Here is a 22,772-nt window from a genome sequence, read left to right as displayed (position 1 = left end):
TCATTTGATTGAAAACACTACACCGTTCAATATCACATCCAACTATCATCGCGTGTAAAATTCTCAACGTTTATCGTTAGATAGTAAATTTAATTAATCATCTAATTAAAATAATCCGCCCAATATCACATCCAATTAGGATTATTACAAAGCATTGTCGCGTAGTTTAAAACAATATACTGAATATTTGAAATATTGTGCGTGTATCGACGATTAGCAGGATCCTGTTGAACGAGTGGCGCAGCGTGCTCTCTCTCTCTCCCTCTGTCTCTCTCTTTCGAGGGGGTTGAAGTTAAGGGTTGGATGCGTAGTGGATGGGCGCGTGGTCCGACAGCGAACATTGAAGCGCTCCGAGGGCGTCACTTGTCCACAGTCTGTTGAGTGGAGCACTTTTCATCGCGCGTATCTCTCGTCGGCTATTTTCTTCAATAAAATAAACGAGTTCGCCCCGGATAAAATCCTTACAAAAGATTGGCGCGATTAAAATCAGTTTTTGGCGAGAATTTATTTTTCGAAGGGAGAAAACAATGAATCGCTTGGTGGTGATTCCACGTTCGCGCGTTATTCGAATCGACGTGTCAGAAATCGAGGAAACGATCGAGCGTGTTAAGTTTCTGTGCACGCCACTCGAGATAAGAGTCTTATCTAATGGGGAATAATGATCGTTAAGGAAGAAAACAAGGAGTCACCGTATCCAGGAAAATAGCGCGGGATCGCGATGTCATGTAATGAATGGATAATTTGATCGATATAGCGGCCGACGTCACTGCTGACGTGGAAAAGCGATCGATCGGTTCTGATGAAAGGCGCAAAGTATGGAATTTTTCCATCAAAATATCTCGATCATCGACAATATCACGGAGCTGAATCTAAGCGAGTCCGAGTACTTGAATCTGATGTGGGGCCCGAAACATCTGCCGCTTAAAGTCGTCTTGCCGATCACTCTCATCTACGTCATGATCTTCGTCACCGGGGTATTCGGCAACGTGGTCACCTGCATCGTCATCAAACGAAATCCCGCTTTGCAAACTGCCACTAATTACTATCTGTTCAATCTAGCAATATCCGACCTGCTTCTCTTGATTCTCGGTAAGTCCTATACAGAGTTATCAGCCAGTCTTGTTTGTAATCTCTCTCTCTCTCTCTCTCTCTCTCTCTCTCTCTCTCTCTCTCTCTCTCTAGTTGTACTAAATTTTTTAAATCCCTAACAAACACCTCGTTTGTTTTTCCTCGAAATTTTTCAGTGCATTTTTTATTCTCTTATAAAATATAAAATTTTTTTCTTTGTAATCACGCATATTGCAGGACAGAAAGAATTTTATTATTTAATCTAAAATTTTAAAAGATATACAAATGAACGTATAATATATTAGATTATTTATAAATTATTATTGGATTAAAAAAAAAATCAGTTATCAAAGATTAAAAACAATATAAGAGATAAAAGAATTTTAAGACATATATTTGACAAATATTTTTTTAACTTTTTTTAACTACAATAGTTTTTTTTTCTACAATAAAAATTTATTTGTTCTTTTCTTTATACTTTTATAACAAATCAAATTATTCAAACAATATTATGCCTTATAAAACAATAATATTTCATATACTTATGTTTCAGTTATTCTTATTCAAGAGAGAGAGAGAGAGAAAGATTATATGTGTTAGCAACATTTTCTTTCCTCTGAAAAATTTACTATGACTTTTAATGTGTTGTAAAATATGCAATATTCCATTCTTTGCTTAAATTATAAAACGCCTGAAGTTTTTTCTTAAAAATTTACTCTTCTTGCGACTTATTGTTAGTCTTAAATTATTCCGAGCGCTCAATTTGTCGGAAAATCTCTACTTCGTGTCGCATCTAACTTATCTCATTTCATTTTACTTGACCGTATCCATGGCAAAAATAATATTTGCGTAAATGTGATTTGCATTTCAAATCGATACGCATATGTATTTCTGTCTTAATTTTCAATCAAGTTTTCTATTATTTTTCTCGCATCAGCCATTTGTTTGTTTCGAAAATTCGAGTAAAATTCCATAGACATAGGAAATATATATTTCTATAAATATATATAAATATAAATATGTATATATATATATATATTATAAATATGTTTTTTTATATGTATTATATTTTCATATGTATTATAAATATGTGTTTCTATGTCTATGTAAAATTCGAAATTTACTATTACATTCTATTAAATGCATTTCTAATATCATTTTCAACTAATTAGTCATAAGCTTCGCATTAAAATGGAATAATTATTTTCCAATTTAATTAGCATAATTGCATCAAACGTTTATATCAAATCTTTAATAAAGCACATAGATAAATGTATGTATATCCGTGAATTGTTAATGATAATGATTGCCTATTTTGTAAAAAAAAAAGGTTGCCTTATGATGTAATCCATCCCATTTTGAATTCATCCGCTCTCATTTGCGTAACTTTGATTAAAATAATTATACGCGTAATGAGCTCGCTTTAGCTGGCGAGTATTAATTTGATCAACTATTGAGATTGTCGCGACCAGCAGGGCACGTCTTGGGTGACTGAAGAGTAAATGCATGCATCAGGCCACGTGAAACAAAGTTACTGCAACCTAATTATTGCATTGTCCCATCGCGCCAACGATAATAATCATAATGAATGCCACATGTATATGATAATGAAGGTATATGCAGCACTGCGTCCTATTCATTACTTGTTAATCGTATGAAAGAACTACGTGTTACATGCCAAGGATTAATTTTGATATTTTCGTCGTGTACGGCGGTGCAAATCCGCGTAAAAATTAAATGGGCAAATTTCTATCTTCAATCACTGAAAACGATAAATTAAATTAAATATGATCATCTGTTTTAGAAAATTCGGTGATGTTCTTCTTAAGTTTATTATCGGAGCACACATTGGCACTTGTTAGTTTTTTTTTTTTTTATTACATTTCCTTTATTTTGTTATAAGTTTTTTTTTTAATTTCAAATATATGTATATATAATTTTCAAATTTAATGCATTTCGTTCTAATTAATAAGCTATTTAATTATTCCGACATCGCGATTCATAGAAATTCATTATCAGTCGAATACTCGGTGTTAGAGGATCGACAATAATTGTATTTTTTTTTATTATCATTCTTACAGCGAAAATCTCTCGTAATTAATCAAAGAGCATAAAGGAAAAAAATTTACACGACACTTTTAACAAACGATCTTAGACATCAGAGTCACCGGCCTTTCACGATAAATAAGTCGCAAGCACAATCTTCGGTAAAATGCCTCGGTTTCGCTCTTATATTCCCCAAGGCAGCATCGTCTTAAATACTCCATCTATCAGGATTACACGCCTGTTTAACGACAAACAATCCAGATATTGCTTAGATTCTTTCGTTCTGTAATAAATACGTAAATATAGCCAAAGAATATTATTTTTACCCTACGATTTTTCTGACCTCCGAGATAAATGAAAATATATGAACATAGACACATACACGTACACATTGCTGACAGAATACTGTTTTTATCTCTTTATTTTTCAATTCTTGAAAAAAAAAAACAACATTTTGTTTTTTATTTCTATTTTTTTCTGATTTGTTAAACGACTTTGTTATTTCAGTGTATTGATATTTGTATTGAATAAATTGATATAATAAAATTTATGGAAAGAATGACAGCTTTCAACTGTCGACTTTACAAAGATGATGTAAAATCACGATATGAGACAATTGCTACAGATCGAAATAAATGGCATGCACATATGTATATATTAGAAATATGATTGGAGGATATTATTTTTCACCTTCAGCTCTCTGATTTTTTTATATTATATATTACGTTATTTCTATTTCTTTTTTTTATATAAATCCTAATCGGTATTTTTACATTACTACTTTCTCGTCTAATACTTTCAAAAAATTAATCATCCAGGATCCTATATCTGTCAGGCTTACAACAGTAATTAATGTTGTAAAAAACATACAAAAATATTAGTGATATTAGTTTCTATTTTTATAAATTGGATTTCTAAAACGAACACAATGAGCAATTTCCTTTTTATATAGATACATTTTGACGCTGCAATATTCTTGAAAGATAAATAACAAACAAAAATTTCCTGTCACTTTATAAAATCGATTAATCGAGATCTTGATGAAGATTAACGAAGATGCAGATATTATAAAGTCATCGTTTATAAAATGAATATTCCAGTACGATGAAAATAATATTATTTTTAACTTGCACAACAATTTCCTCAAAATATGCATATATTAAAATATTTTTCTTTTTTTATCGCATAATCAATATCAACATTTTTCCTCATTATTACTGCGGCATAATATCCGTCAACAGTAAAATACGATAAAAACTGGTAGGTAAGAAATATATACGAATAGTCCGGTATATATCGTAATTAAAGCCACGCAGTACGCAGCCAATATCGATCTTGAATTTTATTATGTCCTTCGTTTTTTTTTTTCTCTATCCTTCTCGTGCCAAGCGTTCTCTCCCGACAGACAACAACCGTTCCAAGTTTCAAATATTACTCGTATTCAACTCTAACGCAACCGACATATCCCACGATTGGTATGCCTACTTGATATGCCATTCTGTTTTGTACTTTATGAATTTTTTAAATATTCGATTAACGCAAACACATTTTCACCCAAAAAGATACTGTAAAAGATAAAATACATGCCAAATACATAAAAAAATATCTAAATTTCTATGCAACGAACAGAAATGTAAAGAAAAAGAACAAAAAATGTAAAATATACAGGATGAATTATCTAACATATGCCCACATTTTAAATTATTCGTAACCGTTTGTCGTATGTTTTAAACAAATCGTGTGTTAAGGAGAACTTACAATCCCGTTTTTACTATCTTTTTTTTTTTTTATCGAGAAAATTATCTTAAATTTTTTGAAAGGGACACATTATGTCACTCCGAAAATCGAAAGAACATTGATTAACAAAGTATTATATAAAATCAAAAATCAAAAATTACTCAAATATTTTTAATTGTTAATAATATATGAAATGTTATTTGTTGCGTTTAATGCAAATGCGTAATCGATAAAGGATAAAAGAGATACGCGTTGAAGTGTTTCAGCATGCAATAATATCTATATTTTCAAATATCATTAACTGTCGTTGATGATTCGTGATAAATTTCCCTCTTTAATTTATTTTAATCACTAACAAAAATATATTACAAATCCCAGAGAAATAAGCTTAAAAAATATGCATCAATGATTAGCAGAAATTTTGCTGAACTTTATTGGATTGATTTTCAGCGAACATGATATTTAAGTAGTGGTTATGAAGTGATTATGAAATTTCGAATTGATATTAACATAATCTAAATGTATTTTATTGATGAATCATTGACAGAAGTATTTCACATTTTTAATCTAAAAAATATACTATCACTTTGATTAGAAAATCTGTTCTGTTCAACCCAACAATGTACGAGCACGACAATTGCTCTACGAATTATGCGCAAGCACGTGATGTATTACAGAGACAATTCCCTAATCGATGAATTGGATGTGGTAGACGAATTTTGTGGTCGGCTCATTCTCTGAATGCTACTTTATTACTTTTCTTTTTTTGAAAAAGGAGTATAAAAATACAACATATCATCGACAGTTAAAGACATAAAATTACAGCATGTAAAATGCTAACTGCAAAAACATTTTGACATATGTCACTTATTAATCGATTACGCAATTGCATTAAACGCAGTGGATATTTTACGCACAAGTAATATTTGCATTAAATATTACTTTAAAAATATCTTAATAACATTTGATTTTTGATTATATATCCTAATAATTTTTCATTTAATGTTTGATATTCTTCTGAATTAAAAAAAAATGAAATATTTTATGTTTTATTTAAAAACTAAAGGACCATATCTTGATGAAGAAATAAAAAAATAAAAAAACTAGATTATATCACTCAAAAAATGATAAATTTTTAGTAAAATTTTGAAAGCAATTTGTTTTGTGTGTGTGACGCCTATCCATGTTAAGACTAATCATATTTGTTATAAAGTTTGTGGAACACACAGAAAAATCATTTTTCACAAGGATCCTTCTAACTATAGTATAAAAACTCACATTTATCCAATGCAGTGATTAATATTTGACAATGAAACTTGAATTTGCCAGAAGGCATTACTAGAATTTGCTGCTATAAATTTTACATGTTACAAACAATGTTCTAGCACAAAATATAACGGCAAATTTTTTTTGTGACACTTAAAAATCTACATCCGAGTAAATTTTCTTGACTGATTATGCTTTATACAATACTTCCTTTAATACCACGATTTTTGTCTAAAATATTTTTTTCATGATAAAACAAACAATTAACTATTCAATTAAGGTGATTAAATTAAATAATTTATCTAATATACATATATTATATTTTTATATATATGACGTGCGTTTTTAATAAATAAAATATCAACGAGAGATAGACACGAAAGAGGAGAGTGCCTATTTCTGATGCTAACAATCTAGATAATTTATGAAACGGAGACCAATCTCTCTCGTCACACGCAAAATCGATCTACCTTGTCTTTGCCAAATCATCGTTGCAATATATATGTATGAGATACCGGAGAGTATAAGAACAAAATCACCACTAAAGGTGACATATATGGTTACTAGACAAGATAAAAGAGGAGATTCTTTTCCAATGATTCCAAAGGAACATTGGCCGAACTCTAGACGATCCAATTTTTTTTTTTTCATTTTTCCGCGCGAAGAGAAATTTATTTCACACCGGGTTCTGGTATTGAAAAGCCATCCTTTTTTTTTTTAATTTGAAAGCACGCGACAATGGAGAATTATTTTACTTTTCGGGCGAAAAATTATGTGGAACCGTGCAATTCTAGATCTCGTTTTTTCGCACCGAAAACACCGGGTGATATAAAGTGGATTTCATTACACGTGAAAAGTTGCAAATCCACGGTGGAACCCTACAATTTTATAGATCTCGTTTCGCATCAAAAGTACCGGGCGATAGATCTCATTTCGCGCGGAAAGAGTGGAGTCTTTTTTTCCCATTTTAATAAAAAAGAATCTTTTCAATTTTTATAAAATTATGAAGCTTCTCAAGCTATAACTTATTTTTTCACATTATATAAGGATTTATGTATTTATCTAAACGTGTCTACAGGTAACAATATTTTTTCATATGGATGCATCCAATATTAAATTTCTTATTAATAATTCAATCACGTTTGGACCTTGATTTGCATAAATCTTCATTTATTAATAACTAAAATTAACACTTAATATTTGTTTTAATAGTGGACAAAACTTCAATTTATAATTCCTTTTATAAATATTTTATAACAGATATACTTTGAATGTTTTATGAAATATTTACAATTTCACGGAGCAAATATTTTGTTCTTTGCATTTCTATCTCATATACTAATAAATTTTATATACGAGCAATATAAACGCGTCATGAAGGACAAAATTATTTATAATATTATGTTTTACATGTCTGTGTGACACTGGAAATAAAATTGAAAATAAAAAGTATTACTCTTTATGTATTAAATCCCAAAAGCTCGAAAATAATTGCCTCAATTTTTTTCAAACTGATCGCAATCTAAGCTTACATCAAAATTATGCAAAAATAGTGCTGTTAGATTTTTATTACAGTTCCATTTCGAGACACATTTTAATTTGGAAACACTTTTTACATAAGAATTCGAAATAAATGCCGTAAACATAATCACTAATTGCTAATTGCATTTTATGTACTTGGTGTCGTGACGCTACCGTATCATTTAATGTCGAATGAAGTGAAAAATCCCCGCAAAAGAATGATTTTAATAATCTCTAATCGTAAAATGTGTCTAATAAAGGCACACATCAATATTAATAATACCCTACCTTTTCGCAAATATAATTATAAATTAATTATTTTTTAGATTAATATACAAAATTCTACACTTCTCTCTGTAATATTTTTCCTTCTTATAAACGCAAAAAAATGAATACTACAATAAAATAACTGAAATTTATATTAAGCGCAAGATATATATTTTAGATTACGCGCGACGTGTACTAACTTTTTTAATGACTCTGGAGATTATAGTTAGAATGGATTTCTTGAGATAAATTTGCTATCGCAAACTTTGAGATTACGAATCGGATCGTGCTTAATCCCCTTTGCAAACTACGAATGCTGCGATGGATAAAAATGACGTCGTAGAAAGCGCTATTCATTTAAATGCACGAAGCCTCGTCTCGTATGAATATAACGTACATGTATCGAGTGTCTACAAGCATGATAATAACTTTCAGCGTATAAAGCTTCCGTGTTCCGAATATACAGGATGTCAAATTATACATTCTCGTTTCCTTCGACAAAATAATATATTTCTTCACACATTTTTTTTTAACGTTTAATTCATAAAAATTGTACATTATGTGTTGAAGGAATAATTTATTTATGAGTTATTTAAAAATAAGAAACCAAAAAAATAGAAACCACTTTTTTAAATACAAAATCTTCTACTCTGATATTAATAGATAAAAATGTTTTCGTCAAATCTGTCACACACTCTATATGACATTTTGTCGTTCCCCTTCATCAATCATATATATCATCGTGTCAAGAAAGTGCGAGGGAAAAACCTTGAGACACTACGTACCTAACAAGCTACTTCCTCGAAAGAAAAAAACTTTGATTTTGCGACGATTTTATGACGAAAATGAAAAATTTCTCTTTTTTATCGCAATATATCATGTAATGAGAGAATATTTAGGATTGAAGAAATTAATTAAAAATTTAATTAAAAGACGAGAAAGAGAAAGAGAGAGAGAGAGAGAGAAAGTTATTTGCCTTCTTAGTGAAACGCACAAGCATCGCATAATTAACGTATCCATAGTTCCCGTCTTCTCTTTTATAATATTTCGCAAGAGCAATATGAGGCAGTGCAAAAAAGAATGTAAAAGAGCTGCTAAACAACAATGTTGTTCATATTATCAAATTTTGTGATTACACTTATATTCATATAAATCCTTGAGCGATCAATTTTAAACTTCAAATTTCTCAAATACAAATCTTTCCATGTCCCATAATTATGGATTAATAAGGGATTATTTAGCGTGCCTATAATGAAAGCCAATGTGTATGCAGGAACACGTTCTGTCGAATGATTTGAGGATTTGTCACGTACTCAATACCAATGGTGAGTTAATGAGTTTTGTGATCTTTGAAGTCGGGCGAAATAAAGGGCTTCCGCGCGGCTATTATGTCAGAATTTCAATTAATTACGATTTACAGCGATTTTGTAACATATCCAGCGCAAGTACCCCAAATGATTGTGAACAAAACCTGATAAAAAACATACTCAAACAATATTATACAAATAATAGTTATTAGGCTTTATAATTTCTTTTTCATTTGTGTATTATTATTATTTTTTTTTTTTTTTTTTTATACTCTGATAAAATCTTTATCGCAAGCTATGATTTACATCGGGAATTCTTAATTAAGAATAAAGTAATGTGTTGCAGAAATAAAATATAATTTGAAGTTAGTTTCTTATTAAAAAGAAGCAACTGTAGTTTAATTAATTAAAAAATGCAAATGTTAAATTTAGAAGTTTTAGATGTCCTAGAATAATAGTACAAGAATCTTCTGACATTATACTGATTGATAAAGTTTACTTTACATAACGATACAAGTATCGGTGTATACTGAAAATAGAAGCTTTCCTTAATAAAGATCGAAGATGATATATCATCGACGTTATGTATAGGGCATATTGAAACTTGACCGAAGCTTTAATAGCACGATATTAACTCCGGTTGCTGACAGCTAAGGCTTTCATCGTCGAGCTCTTTTGAAATTTCATAAAACTAGGTAGCGATTTAAGACTACTCGATACAGGAGTAAAGTCCTAAATAAAATGCCTTTGAAAACGTGCTATGTGCCTTGCATGATTCATGAGCGCGTTTTATATCTTTGGGATTTGTAAGCATTATATCGACATATTGCAAGGTGAATAAAATCTAAAGTTAATAAAAAGTACCAGATAATACATTATATTAAATATAGTTATTACTTCAGATTATATCAGTTTCTTCTGTATTTAATATAATGTTTTATTCTTTGTCAGAAATAAACGGAAAATTATTGTCATCTCACTACATACATGCCACATTAATCTGTCGTGTTAGATCATTGTATAAATATTGATTTTATGTCATCAATTTTTCAATCTCCAAGAAATTAAATACAAACAAAACTCTCTAGGAGAACAGGAAGAAAAACAATCTTCCCCATTTTTTACAGGAAATTACATGTCTTTTCTTACATAAGTCGATTTTTTTTATATGATAATTTTATACATTTATACGATAATTTTATGTCATTGTTTTTTTTTTAATATAATTTTTTTCAGATAATTCTTATATCGTGTTCTCGATCATAGAATAATGAAATAATGTTACATAAATTACTAAATTTTTTATGTCCTACTAAATCATTCTTAAAAACTTAAAAATTTGTGAATATTTCGCAAAAAATAAAGAATTTTTTAATAAGAGAATTACATAACGGATAATAATGTATAATAATTAAATGTCAAATCAAAAACGTTTATTTTTTATTTGAAACTAAAATTTTACGTGCAATAATGTAATGCATAATAATAAACAACGTGAAATAAATGCATTATAAGCGTGAAAAAATGTAAGAAGTTTGCTATGTCGCCGGACATAAATAACGCGTGGCAAATTATGAAATAATTTGCGGTGACAAGCAATTGCTTTATGTTTGTAAACACAATTAGTATACAATAATAACAGCAATAGGCTCAGAGTACTAACAATTAAATGAGAAAACTGGCAAATAAGAGCCACTGAGATTATTTAATATAGATTCTACGCAGTTTTAGTGGATCTTTCTTTTTGATTATCGATTTTAATTTAAAATTTATATTATAACAACAAATATTGTGTAAATCAAGTTTTAAAATACTAATGTAATCTCTATATATTTATATCTATGCTGAAGATAGACCAAAAAATGGTTCAAAACGTACATTTTTAATACATATTTATTATTAAAATTTATTACTAAAAATTATTACTAAATTTATTATTAAAAAACAATAATAAGCACACCAATACCCACGTCTTAATTCTTATTCGCCAATTTTCACACTTAACAATTATTATTGGGGTCTCGTTTAATTGTTGCAAGAAAAATTAGTACTGCTGGGTTTTTTCACTTGTCATGAGCGGATATCTAGTCTTTTCAACTTTTTTTTTTATTGTAATCAATAAGAATAGCGCACAAGAGAATAGCTGTAAATCGCTTCAGATCATTTTAATTTCATACTTTTTTTAGACTTTATTTCGTGAGATTTTCAATGGCTGCTATGTCATTACAAATCGATCACGAGACGAGTATAATTATTGCGTAAACTCACAAAAAGGAAATGTCAAAAACTTGTGTTAGTCAAAGAAATTAAAATTAGGACAGCTATAAATTTCAAGAACGGATACTGATTTATAGTGAATTTATTAGAGCATGAATTATAATGCGGATTGTTTTAATTATGCATTTTGTACTAAAAGTTAATCGGAAATTCTTCAGCAAAAATTATATAACGATCGAAACTCTGATTTGCCTTTTATTAATTCGTTTACATAATCTGTCGTAATTACTTATTTATAATTATGTCTGCGCTTGTCTTTAACAAGAAATCTAATATTATATTCTAAAATTTGACTTTCGCATCACTTGACATTTTTTTATTTCAATCTTACAAACGTTTTATATTCTTTATATATCGATAAAAATATTTAATAAATCCCAAAGACAAGAGTGTATAAAAAATAATATTATTCAATTAATTATTTCGTTGATTTCTTGTAACTTTGTTTCAAAGCTTTCTTAATACATACAGTTTTTATAAAATAATAGCACACGATAACGTATATAAATTGAACATTAAATAATTCTTATACAATATCTAATCTATTCCTTTAATTTTTCCACGAATTTATATATTAATGATATAATGATATCGAGAATTAATTATTAAAAATAATATATATATTAATTAATATGCAAAAAAATTGATATTTTCTTTGCTTTCAGGGCTACCTAATGAGTTGAGCGTATTTTGGAAACAATATCCATGGACACTCGGAGAAGGTTTATGCAAAATCCGAGCATACGTCTCAGAAATGTGAGTTAAGACAATAAAAATGTTATTAAATAAAATAAATCATGAAAACAAAAAAGCAGATTCAGAGAGGATCAAATTTTCAAATTTTGACGTATAACTTCTAATTTTTAATGCAACTGATAATTGATATTTTTGTTACATATTCTCAGAGAAATATGAATAAAAAAAAACCGTCAATAAACTGATTGCGAGTAACAATAGCGCAAATAAGTTTTGCTACTTATAGAATTTGTATTTCATTGAAAATATTTAGGCTCGAAATATATAAAGGATCTGTAAATAGAATTCGTATTATGCTAAAATAACCGTAAAATATACATATACTACGTGAAGCATACGGTCTCAAAGCTACAAATAATAGTAGTTAGTCGGAGATCCTTTCATTTCTTTTCTGCATTTACGTTACACGTAACATCTTTTGTGGCACAATTTTAAACGTCTATGCAAGAGGTGTACAGATCTTGCAATAATTATATAGAAAGTACAAACTTCTTCTCTCTTTCATGAAGCTTCTCACATTTCTTTTGTGTTGCAAATGTGTATATCTTAATTTAAAAAAACTACATATGATAATAAGAACTTCACAAATATCTTGTATAATTTAAGTTTTCAAAAATTTCAGAAAATATATTTCTTAATTATAAAAAAATGCAGAAAATTTGCTAATTTAAGCGAATGAGAGTAGAAGAATATGTGTCATAGAAAATTGTAATTACACAAGCAATTATTAATATGCTCTCTCTCTCTCTCTCTCTCTCCATATTTGTCTCTACATATATACATGCAGAGAAAAAGAAAGAGAAAGAGAAAGCGAGAGAGAGAGAGAGAGAGAGAGCATATTAATAAATGTTTATTTCAAGACTCCCTGACTAATTTTATGAGCCCTCTTTGCATAATTACGTGGCGACTGTAAAATTATACTTGCATTTATGTAAAATTATTTGTGCGCTTTTTCAAGGTCATCTTACGTATCAGTGTTAACGATAGTGGTGTTTTCATTGGAGCGGTACTTGGCGATATGCCACCCCTTGCATTTGTACGCGATGAGCGGGCTTAAACGACCTGTGCGATTCATCGTAGGCGCCTGGTTGCTGGCTCTTATCTTCGCCCTGCCCTTCGCCGTTTACACCACCGTCAATTACATCGAGTATCCGCCAAGTGAGTGATCCCTTGTGTAATAGCCAATCTACTTGTTCAATCGAGTGCTCGTGACTAAAAGTATAAGTTTGAGATTTTTCACGGAAAATGATACATCGTCGTTGATAGCGCAGTGTACGTCATAAATGTCTAAAAGTAGCTTCAGCATAGCATGATAATAACCGAGTCAATAATCTTTTAGAAAGATTATTTTCTAAGAGTCTTATTTTTATTAAAAAATATAAAAAGGATTCGGTAATATGACGTGGTATTTTATGGTATTTCTCAATATTTTTGATAAGAAAAATATAATCTATTGTTCTTATATCCATTGTATATATATATATAAGATTATTTCTCAAGTATATAATTAAGGTCAGTCTCTTCAAAATTCTATCAGCAATCGAGCTTCCTCATTTTGTACTTTAGAAAATAATTACAAATATAAAAAGAAAAGAAAATAGATAAAGCTGATGAGTTCAGCGAAAAGATATACATAAATTTGCTATTTCTATTATTATGTAAAGATATATAAGCCGATGAACGACGTACGTGACAACGTACATTAAAGAGGAGTGTGTGTGTAAATGCATAAACGCAGTGCGTTTCCTATTTACATGTAATTATGGTCGGCCTATTTGCTCATCGCGAGTACATTTGCGCGCTATCGGCTAGTAAATTTGTTTGAAGTGCACACTCGTCCGATTAAACAACTCATTTTTCATTGGTTCTTCGATTCTGGTAATTGTAGATACAGCAAAAAAAAAAATAATCAATCGATGACTTTATTTTTTTACACGCACAATAGGTTTCTAATATAAAAACCAATTAACAGCAAAAAAGTTATTCTTTTAAAAAAATATTTAAATTAATAAGTTATAAGGAAAATACATATATCTTAAAAATATATCATCTAAGAATTATAAAATAAATAAATAATATATAAAATGATAGATAAAATAGAAAAAAATAAAGAAATAGAAATATTTTATAAAATTCTGATTTTAAAATCTAAAAATTCACATTTTATGTTGTGGATATAAAATTGTTAATTTCTCTTTCTACAATCCTTTCTTTTTTGTGTTTTTTTAATACATATTATTCATTCAAATGATATATTAAAGTAACACTCATCAAATAATCTTTCATTTCTGATAATTAATATTCAAATGAATTTGGAGCAGTTTTATTAACTTCCTAATATTGCTAATATTGTCTAGCATATAATTATGAAAGTTATTTAAAACAGCTTTGTAATAAAAAAGCAAAATATATAATAAAATCCGATGCTGGCTAAGATTAAGATAAAAGATTAAATAAAAAATTTATTTTCTTTGAAAGAAAAAAGGCTAAATATTTAAAAACTTATTATCGACAAACCTATAATCTGTAAAAAAAGAATTAAGCATTTAGAAATAAAAAGAATTAGGAGATAAAAAGAGAACGTTCTTTTTATAGAAACTGCGTGCGCGGTTGTTTCAACCCTGCGATCACGTTTTGCCGCGATTATTTTAATCATTTCATTCATTGGATTTGATATTGTGGAGAGGTGATGATCTCGTTCCTCAACATGCATTCAAACTCGACGATATAAAAAACTGATTTTAAATAACTCGACAGAAAATTATTTTGTATAAATAATATTAATATTTTAATTTTTAAATTAATTTAAAAATTTTAAAATTGCTTTTAAGTTTTTATTTCTTTGAATAAGTAATGAGAAAGCTCTTATCTGCTATTTTATATCTAATCCATTAATTATAATTAAAGTTTAATTTAATTTTTTTTCTTTGATATATCTATTCATTGTAATTTTTATCAGAATTAATCGTAAGAAAATTCAATTTTTTTATACAAATTAAATTAAAAAGTTGCTACAGCACATTTCTTCTATTTTCCACTTAGCATTTGATTACATCGTCCTCTAGAGAGATAATAGATGTTGAAAAAAAATAGATATTTATCTTTTATAAAATAAGAGCTCTCTCACAAATGTGTTATGTGCAGCAACATGATAATATCAACTGCCGTTTGGAAATTCAAGGAGAAACCGACGCCGCACATGATGACAATACTAAGTGTGCTGTATGTAATTACATCGCATAAAGAGTGATCTTCCGTGGTGTTTGTTATCACGGATAATAACGAGCTATTCGCAACAATCGATCAGTTGCATCGAACAGTTTGCGCGAGAAATTTACTGCGGGGAATGCATAAATCCGACACTGAAAAATGCCACTTAATGCCTCGCAAAAAATTCCACGGAAACAATAAATCTCGTAAACGTGTATTTTGCGTATTGATATAATCTGCCGCGTTTAATTCATTTCAACGAACAAATGTTCGTCCTTTGTAATGAATCTGCTTATTTAATACTGCAGATTATTAAAGAAAATAAAAGAAAAAAAAAACCTAATGTCTTTCTTTCTTCTCCTGCACAATGCGCAATAAATATTACACGCCCCTGCACAGGATTTAATATTCATCGCCAATTTTACTAATCTGCTGAAATACATCGCTTTAAATTATAGCGATTCATAATTTCGATGCCTCTGATAATTTCCGTGCACCTGAAATACGTGTCACTTTTATCTTACGATTTATGTTAATATTTCATTTTACATTTCGTGTAATCGGGCGCTATTTAGTCTAATACAAGTAACAAAAGAAAAAATAATTAATTTATGAGTGTAATATATACAATAATTAAAATTTTTGTTACAAAAAATACAAAATTCGCATATATGATGCAATAATATAAAATAAGTTTTTCTAAAAAATATATTAAAATTAAATTAAATTAATATTTAATCTAAATATATATACATAAATATACATAAATGTTTATAAATATTTAATCACAATGACAACTTTTGTTTGTTGTATTACATCACGTGTTAATCACATGATTATGAAAAGCATCAATTATTGCTTCAAATTGTATATTTTGTAAACCCCATATAAAATGTATATAAATACGTTTCATGCAACTGCGCGAGTAAAACGTATAAGTTCAATTGTGAATTAATTAGCTGAAACATGTTCCTGAACGTTTCTGTATTGATAGGATTTAAGCTTTTTAACCCGATAACTGAAATATATAGTTAAGGGATTATAACAAAATTCTCCATTTGCGAGAGAATTTATATATCAGAATATTATATTCATAAAATTAATTGATGAACTAAAATTTGATAGATAAGAACCTTTTAATAAAAAAATATGGCTATTTATGTATAATTACTTCATCTTGATCATTCGTGTAATTGAAACATAAACTTTATAAAAGAAATATGCTCATCGATATAACAAGGAATATTAATAAATATTTTTTTTCTAACTTATCAATAAGTATTCTCTCACTCATGGATAATATAAAAATGTTGCCATTTTTCGTTAAATGAAAAAAAAATCCAAAGCTTAAAATTGTAAAGTATCGAATAAAAAAGTTATAAAAATCCGTACATAATTGATTTATAAATATTTACAAATTATATTAAATTATATTAATTAATTAAAAATGGTTATAATTTACTCTTGTGTAGAGCTTGCGGAAAATGTACTGGGAAATAAAATAATCTGGCACTGCATAAGAAACAAGACATGTTTCCCGCATTTGTTTGCAGAATCCGGTCGCTATTCCGAGGAATCGGCAATGTGTGCCATGTTGCTGCCCAACATGCCCAAGTTTCCCCTTTACGAGCTCAGCTGCCTCATATTCTTTCTCGTGCCGATGCTGTCGATAGCGGTGCTCTATGTGAGAATGGGTCTCCGAATACAAAGCAACGGCCTCGGGCATAGCATCGAGGGCTCCGTTCACGGAGAAACGAGGCAGGCTCAATCACGAAAAGCCATCATCCGAATGCTCAGTAAATTTCCGTCTTTTTCGAATCACACACACACACACACACGCATACACTTACGTAAGCTGCAACATACCTTATAGAATTTATTGCATCGCTTCACATTTTATTTCGATCGCATTTCCTTTTATATCCTCGCGAGCTCCCGCGAGATGCTTCGTTTCGTATCCTTGTATTTTATAAATCACGTAATAAAATTTTGCATCGCTATTGATTTGTTTATTACTGATGTCATTCATTACGGAGAACGGAATTGGAGAGTTAAATTCGATCGTGGATTATTTTTAAAATAACGTTACTTTTTAAAATATCTATGGCATGCATATTTCTATACAATTTTTTCTGACATATAGAAATAAATCTTTTTAAAATTATAATTTTTAATTGCTATATATATATATATATTAAATGCTATAATATATGTTCGTATAATATATAAAGAAAAAAATTACACATATTTAAATAAATGATCCGCCTCTTACGAAAGATATTTACATTCGATAAGAAATTAGTGTTGTAATTTTTTTCCATTTTAGAAAAAAATTCAAACTTCTATTAGTCTTATCTAATACCATTTTGAATGTATACATTACAAGAAATTATATATTGCGACCACACGACTTTTGTTAGGTGAGACTATGGTGTTATTATGGGGATGACAAATTCCAGAGATAACCGCATAATATTTATTTTCGGGCAGTCGATATCCCATGAAAGAAAATGTTGAAGTTCGTCTATGCAATGACATAACTTTAAATGATATGCAATCCAATAATCTGCATTATTGGCAAAGTTAGTCTGATTTCAAGTCTTGAACGATAAATCATATCTGTCAACTTGTCTAACTTTGAGTCGAGAATTTTGATATTTTTATTTTTCTTTACATAATAAAAATTATTCTTATGTTTATTTATTTCTCGTTACATATAGCTGATATAATTTAAAATTGATATTTGTAGATAATTATCAATAAAACACTTACCCACGATAATTATAAAGTATTTAGTTGCTTGCAAAACACTATAGCTTTCGTTTTATTTATTCCGGAAAAGATACGATCTTAAATACGCATTGCGGTGCATTCAATATACATAGTCCTTGTAGTGCATTCAGGAAAATTCCACTCTTTTATAAAGTCCTTTATAAAAAGATAAAATATTGCTGATCGTAAAAAGAGATTTCAAGTGTCTTCAATTTCTCATGCATTTAACATTGAATGCATTTAAAAAAAAAGATATGGCTTATATTAAAATAATAAATATAAATATTAAAATGACATTAAAACATAGGATTTGTGTACACGCATATTTTATTAATGAAGCATGTAAAAGAACAAATAATTTTTATTGATAATTTTTATTTGATATCAATATGATATCATCAATTAGCAGATAGTATCAATTAAGTCATATTATTTAGTTTTTTTTAATACAAAAAAAAAAAAATATTTTTTAAACATAAATCAAAATTAATAAATTAGAAATAAATCAGTCAAAATTATTTCTTAATTTTATTATTCCCAAAAAGTTTTCAAATTCTAGTAGACATCATTTTTTTTGCTCGAGATTTACAATTATACAGAGTGTATCGGAAATCATGGTATAAGTAAAATAGAAGTAATTTTTCATGCAAATGCAAATCGAAAAGAAGTAGAAACAAAATACATAAAATACACAATTATTTCTGTCTGTATTTGTAAATAATTGCAACACATTTTTAATACAAACTATTTACGCGTATTTGATAGATCTCCAGAAAAAAAAATCTTGTATAAAAAAAAAAAAGATCACCTAACATTTTCAATTTGCATTTGTATGAGGAATCACCTGTATATTGCGTATATATATATATATATATATATACACACACACACACACACACACGCACACATGCTATGATTTTTGATATATCTTATATATATCAATGTCATCTTTTCGCATATTGCTTAGAAACTTTGATGTCGTGCTGAATATCCCCATAAAGATAAGAAGATCGTTTGCGGCACGTCATATCGATTAATCATCGAGTTGCTTCGAGTCTGCATATCTTTAGCCGCGGAGATAACGCAACTCAATTAAAAGTTATGAGGTTTTATATATCGACATAAATTTGCCCATTCATGACAACACAATATCATCTGTAAGGTATTCAAGCTCGACGATACGTAATAAATTATGGGAAAGCGCGAGAGAGCTTGTTGCGCGATAGCAAAAAATACTATTTAGAGCTTGACCTATTTTAGACCGCACGATTTATCATTCATGTATCAATTTTTAGCGAATAATCGAAAAAGATTAATAATAAAATAATTTTTGATGCTTGAAACCTCGTCAGAATTTTTACATGATCTTTTTACTTCGCAAGAGTTATTGACAAATATGTCACTGATGTGCTAAAAAGATACTTGAATATTGTCAATGACGACTTGTCATCGAGATGTTTGGCATATCGAAAATGTCAAATAGCGTTATGACACGAGCACAGCAACCATATGAGTATTATTTTGGCACACACACACACACACACACACACACAATTGCAATAAAATTTTTATAATTAAATTTATTCGAGTAACGCTAACGGGGGGAGGAGTTTGTCATTTATGTCATGAAAGAGAATAAAATCTATCTTGATATATTCGTGAAAAAGCTTAATTTTCAATCTTTTCCTTTAAGAATAATAAGCTTTTCATTATAACTAAATGCAATCAAAGAATTGAACAAATATTTTGGAGATTTTTTAAACGTTGTTTAATAGACGCCACAGCAAAAAAAAAAAAATGAATCAAATAATTTGAGACAAGATATGCACTATATCTCTTAAATATATCAATATCAATATCAATGTATCTCTTAAATCAATATATCATTTATATCAATACATTCTTAAAAGGAACAAAGAAGTTTTTAACGTATTTATATAAAATGTATTTTTAATTTTTTACTGAAACTCTACAAAATATGATTCAGTTATGTGGATATAGTTTCAAATACACATTATGGGCCAAGTTTTTTCTGGCATCTATCAAAAATATATAACACACACATATGCATATACATACATATATATACATATATATTTTTCATCGCTTTGCCTGTCAATTTCTTTCTCAATATTGCAGTTGTAATTTTTTTATATAAGCTTATTATATATATATATATATATATATATATATATATATATATATAATCTGAATCCTGCGTGAACCACTACACCTATACAATTTTAAATCTTATCTGACTCTATTTTTTATTATAGTTTGGAATACAGAAGAGATGCCGATCAAAAATTAAATTCCATTTCTAATGTTTTCTTGAGCATATCGATATACTTTCAAAATGCAAAAATAATATAACTGAATAAATATCACCGAGCAAAATAAAAAGACGCATTTATATCACAGGCGATATTTTTGTAGTCTCCGTACGATATTTTCACGAGACTATATCCGAGTCTCGAGATTATAATCTCGTGACTATATTTTTACAAAACAGATTCATTGCAAATTCCTCTAATGGATAATAATTTTAGCTTTAAAAGAAAAACATCACTTCTCAGTACAAAACGTTTAATTTAAATTTTCATTAAAGTTTGATTAAGTTTATGATTTGGAGAGGTGAATGGGAATTAGAGTCGTACAAGATCATAGCTTTTATATTATCTTTGATAATTCTCCACACGACGCTCGTGTGAAGAATTCTCCCTCATCCTCGCAACGAGAGTGAAACGTGAAAGATATGGCTTCATTCCACAGGTGCGGTCGTGATAACATTTTTTATCTGCTGGGCGCCCTTCCACGCTCAGCGATTAATGTACGTGTATCAGGTATCGGCTTTCGAAGTCATTAATGAGTGGTTATATCCGCTGGGCGGTTGCTTGTACTACTTCAGCACAACTGCGAACCCAATCTTGTACAACGTGATGAGCGCCAAGTACAGGATGGCGTTCAAGAAAACACTTCGCTGCACGCCAACGAGCCCTACCATCACGAGGGACGATCTCAGCAGCATGAGAGACAGCACGGTATGCGGTTGCGGATCCAGAAGGGGATCGCAGGTGGTCCGTATAAGAAGCGTACATTATCAACGTAGTATTAAGTAAGCACACGTACAGTAATTTACCGCCTTAATTCTATCGAGTGCTTGCGTGTTGAGCAAAATTTTTCCTATTTTTCTACAAATTTTTTCCGCCATTTTCTTCTATCATTTTTAAGCTCGATTCTACCAACACTTTTGACTCGTCTTTAGCGTCAAAAGAACGTTGCATAATCTCATAATTAATTCATTAAAATTCAAACAATCGCGATTTTTTGCCTACTTTCAGATGCAACATGTCGCACGCCAACGAGATGCTTCGATCGTCGATGAGATTACGTTACGACGATGAGGACGACGAAGCGGGTAACTGTGGCGCCGAGAGATCCTGTGACATCCTAAATCCCGATACGCGGCTACGAGACACGAGGAGATCCTCGTTTCTCGCGCATTCGCGAAACGGTAGGACCAAGTATCTGTCAAACGAGAAAACGAAGGATGGCGTCGCACAAATGACAGCGGCAAATGAAACGTGTATCTGATTCTCGGCTTATATTAACGGAAGGAGGAAGAAATGTTACGGCGCAAGAATCGTAAACAACATTCCTCGGACTGGATAAAAAAAAACTACTAGTGTCGCTCATGCATGTATAACGAGAGTTGACTCATGTGCAGATTAACGGAAAACATTGGATTACCCCAAAAGGACGATTGTCGAGGGAGGAGGACGTGCCGCGTTTTTTCTCTCGTCAAAAACATATCCGGCAAACGGGATTTTATGAAAAATAATGTTTTGCCGAAGTAAAGTTACCAAGTGTCTAAGTGAAAAATAATATGAGTGTCGCGGAGATTGACAAAGTTATATTTACTTATAACGAGAGGAAAAAAAAAAAATATATATATATATATATTGCATAATATTATGCAATCGAATAAAGATATCGCAGAGGTAATTAAACTTTGCGGCGCGGAATTAATTTAATATTCACACTTCATACACAAACTTATAAGGAAAATGTATGAACGGCGGAATGGAGTTGCAAGATGAGATTTAAAATATTTGACTAGATAATAGATAATAGAATAGATGATAGAATAGATGATAAAATAAAAAAAATGTTTGTTCTAACAATAAGTGCAAAAGACTGAAGAGAAGTGAGAGACGAAAATGAAGGATGTATTGGCAAATATTTGCGATCTTAAGCAATAATAATTGATGCTCTTCAAGTTGATCCTAAGAATAATTTATGATTGAACATTAGCTTTTTAAGCTAATTTAATTTAATCTTTTCATTATAATTTGACAGCATCAATATGTGAAAAGTATTAGAAAATGGCATATTTTCGGCTCTTCTCAATCTCAATCATTTTTCTATATTATTTTATTCGCAATTTCTCTGAAGATTATTGTAACTTTGAACTACACACACACACACATACACACACATACATACTCGCATACGTACAATATCTATTTAATTTCTATTGTAAAT

At 29.5% G+C, this 22,772-nt stretch overlaps 1 protein-coding gene across 2 annotated transcripts; it reads left to right on the top strand.

Annotated features, from left to right (window-relative positions):
• The first annotated feature begins 429 nt into the window (after positions 1 to 429).
• On the top strand, positions 430 to 22,772 carry LOC126857046 (neuropeptides capa receptor-like). Of its 2 annotated transcripts, none has more exons than XM_050606123.1 (6): positions 430 to 1,089; positions 12,155 to 12,245; positions 13,204 to 13,403; positions 17,009 to 17,251; positions 21,000 to 21,342; positions 21,569 to 22,772. In XM_050606123.1, exons 1-6 carry the CDS (start codon positions 816 to 818, stop codon positions 21,819 to 21,821), a joined length of 1,404 nt encoding a protein of 467 aa, XP_050462080.1. In that variant the 5' UTR covers positions 430 to 815; the 3' UTR covers positions 21,822 to 22,772. The 2 variants fall into 2 exon arrangements, with proteins under 2 accessions (XP_050462080.1, XP_050462081.1); XM_050606124.1 differs by having other exon boundaries at positions 21,000 to 21,304; positions 21,569 to 21,766.

Source organism: Cataglyphis hispanica, chromosome 20, assembly GCF_021464435.1.
Source record: "Cataglyphis hispanica isolate Lineage 1 chromosome 20, ULB_Chis1_1.0, whole genome shotgun sequence".
NCBI lineage: Eukaryota > Metazoa > Arthropoda > Insecta > Hymenoptera > Formicidae > Cataglyphis > Cataglyphis hispanica.
The sequence above is the reverse complement of the archived record's forward strand: the minus strand, read 5'-3'. Positions and strand labels throughout refer to the sequence as shown.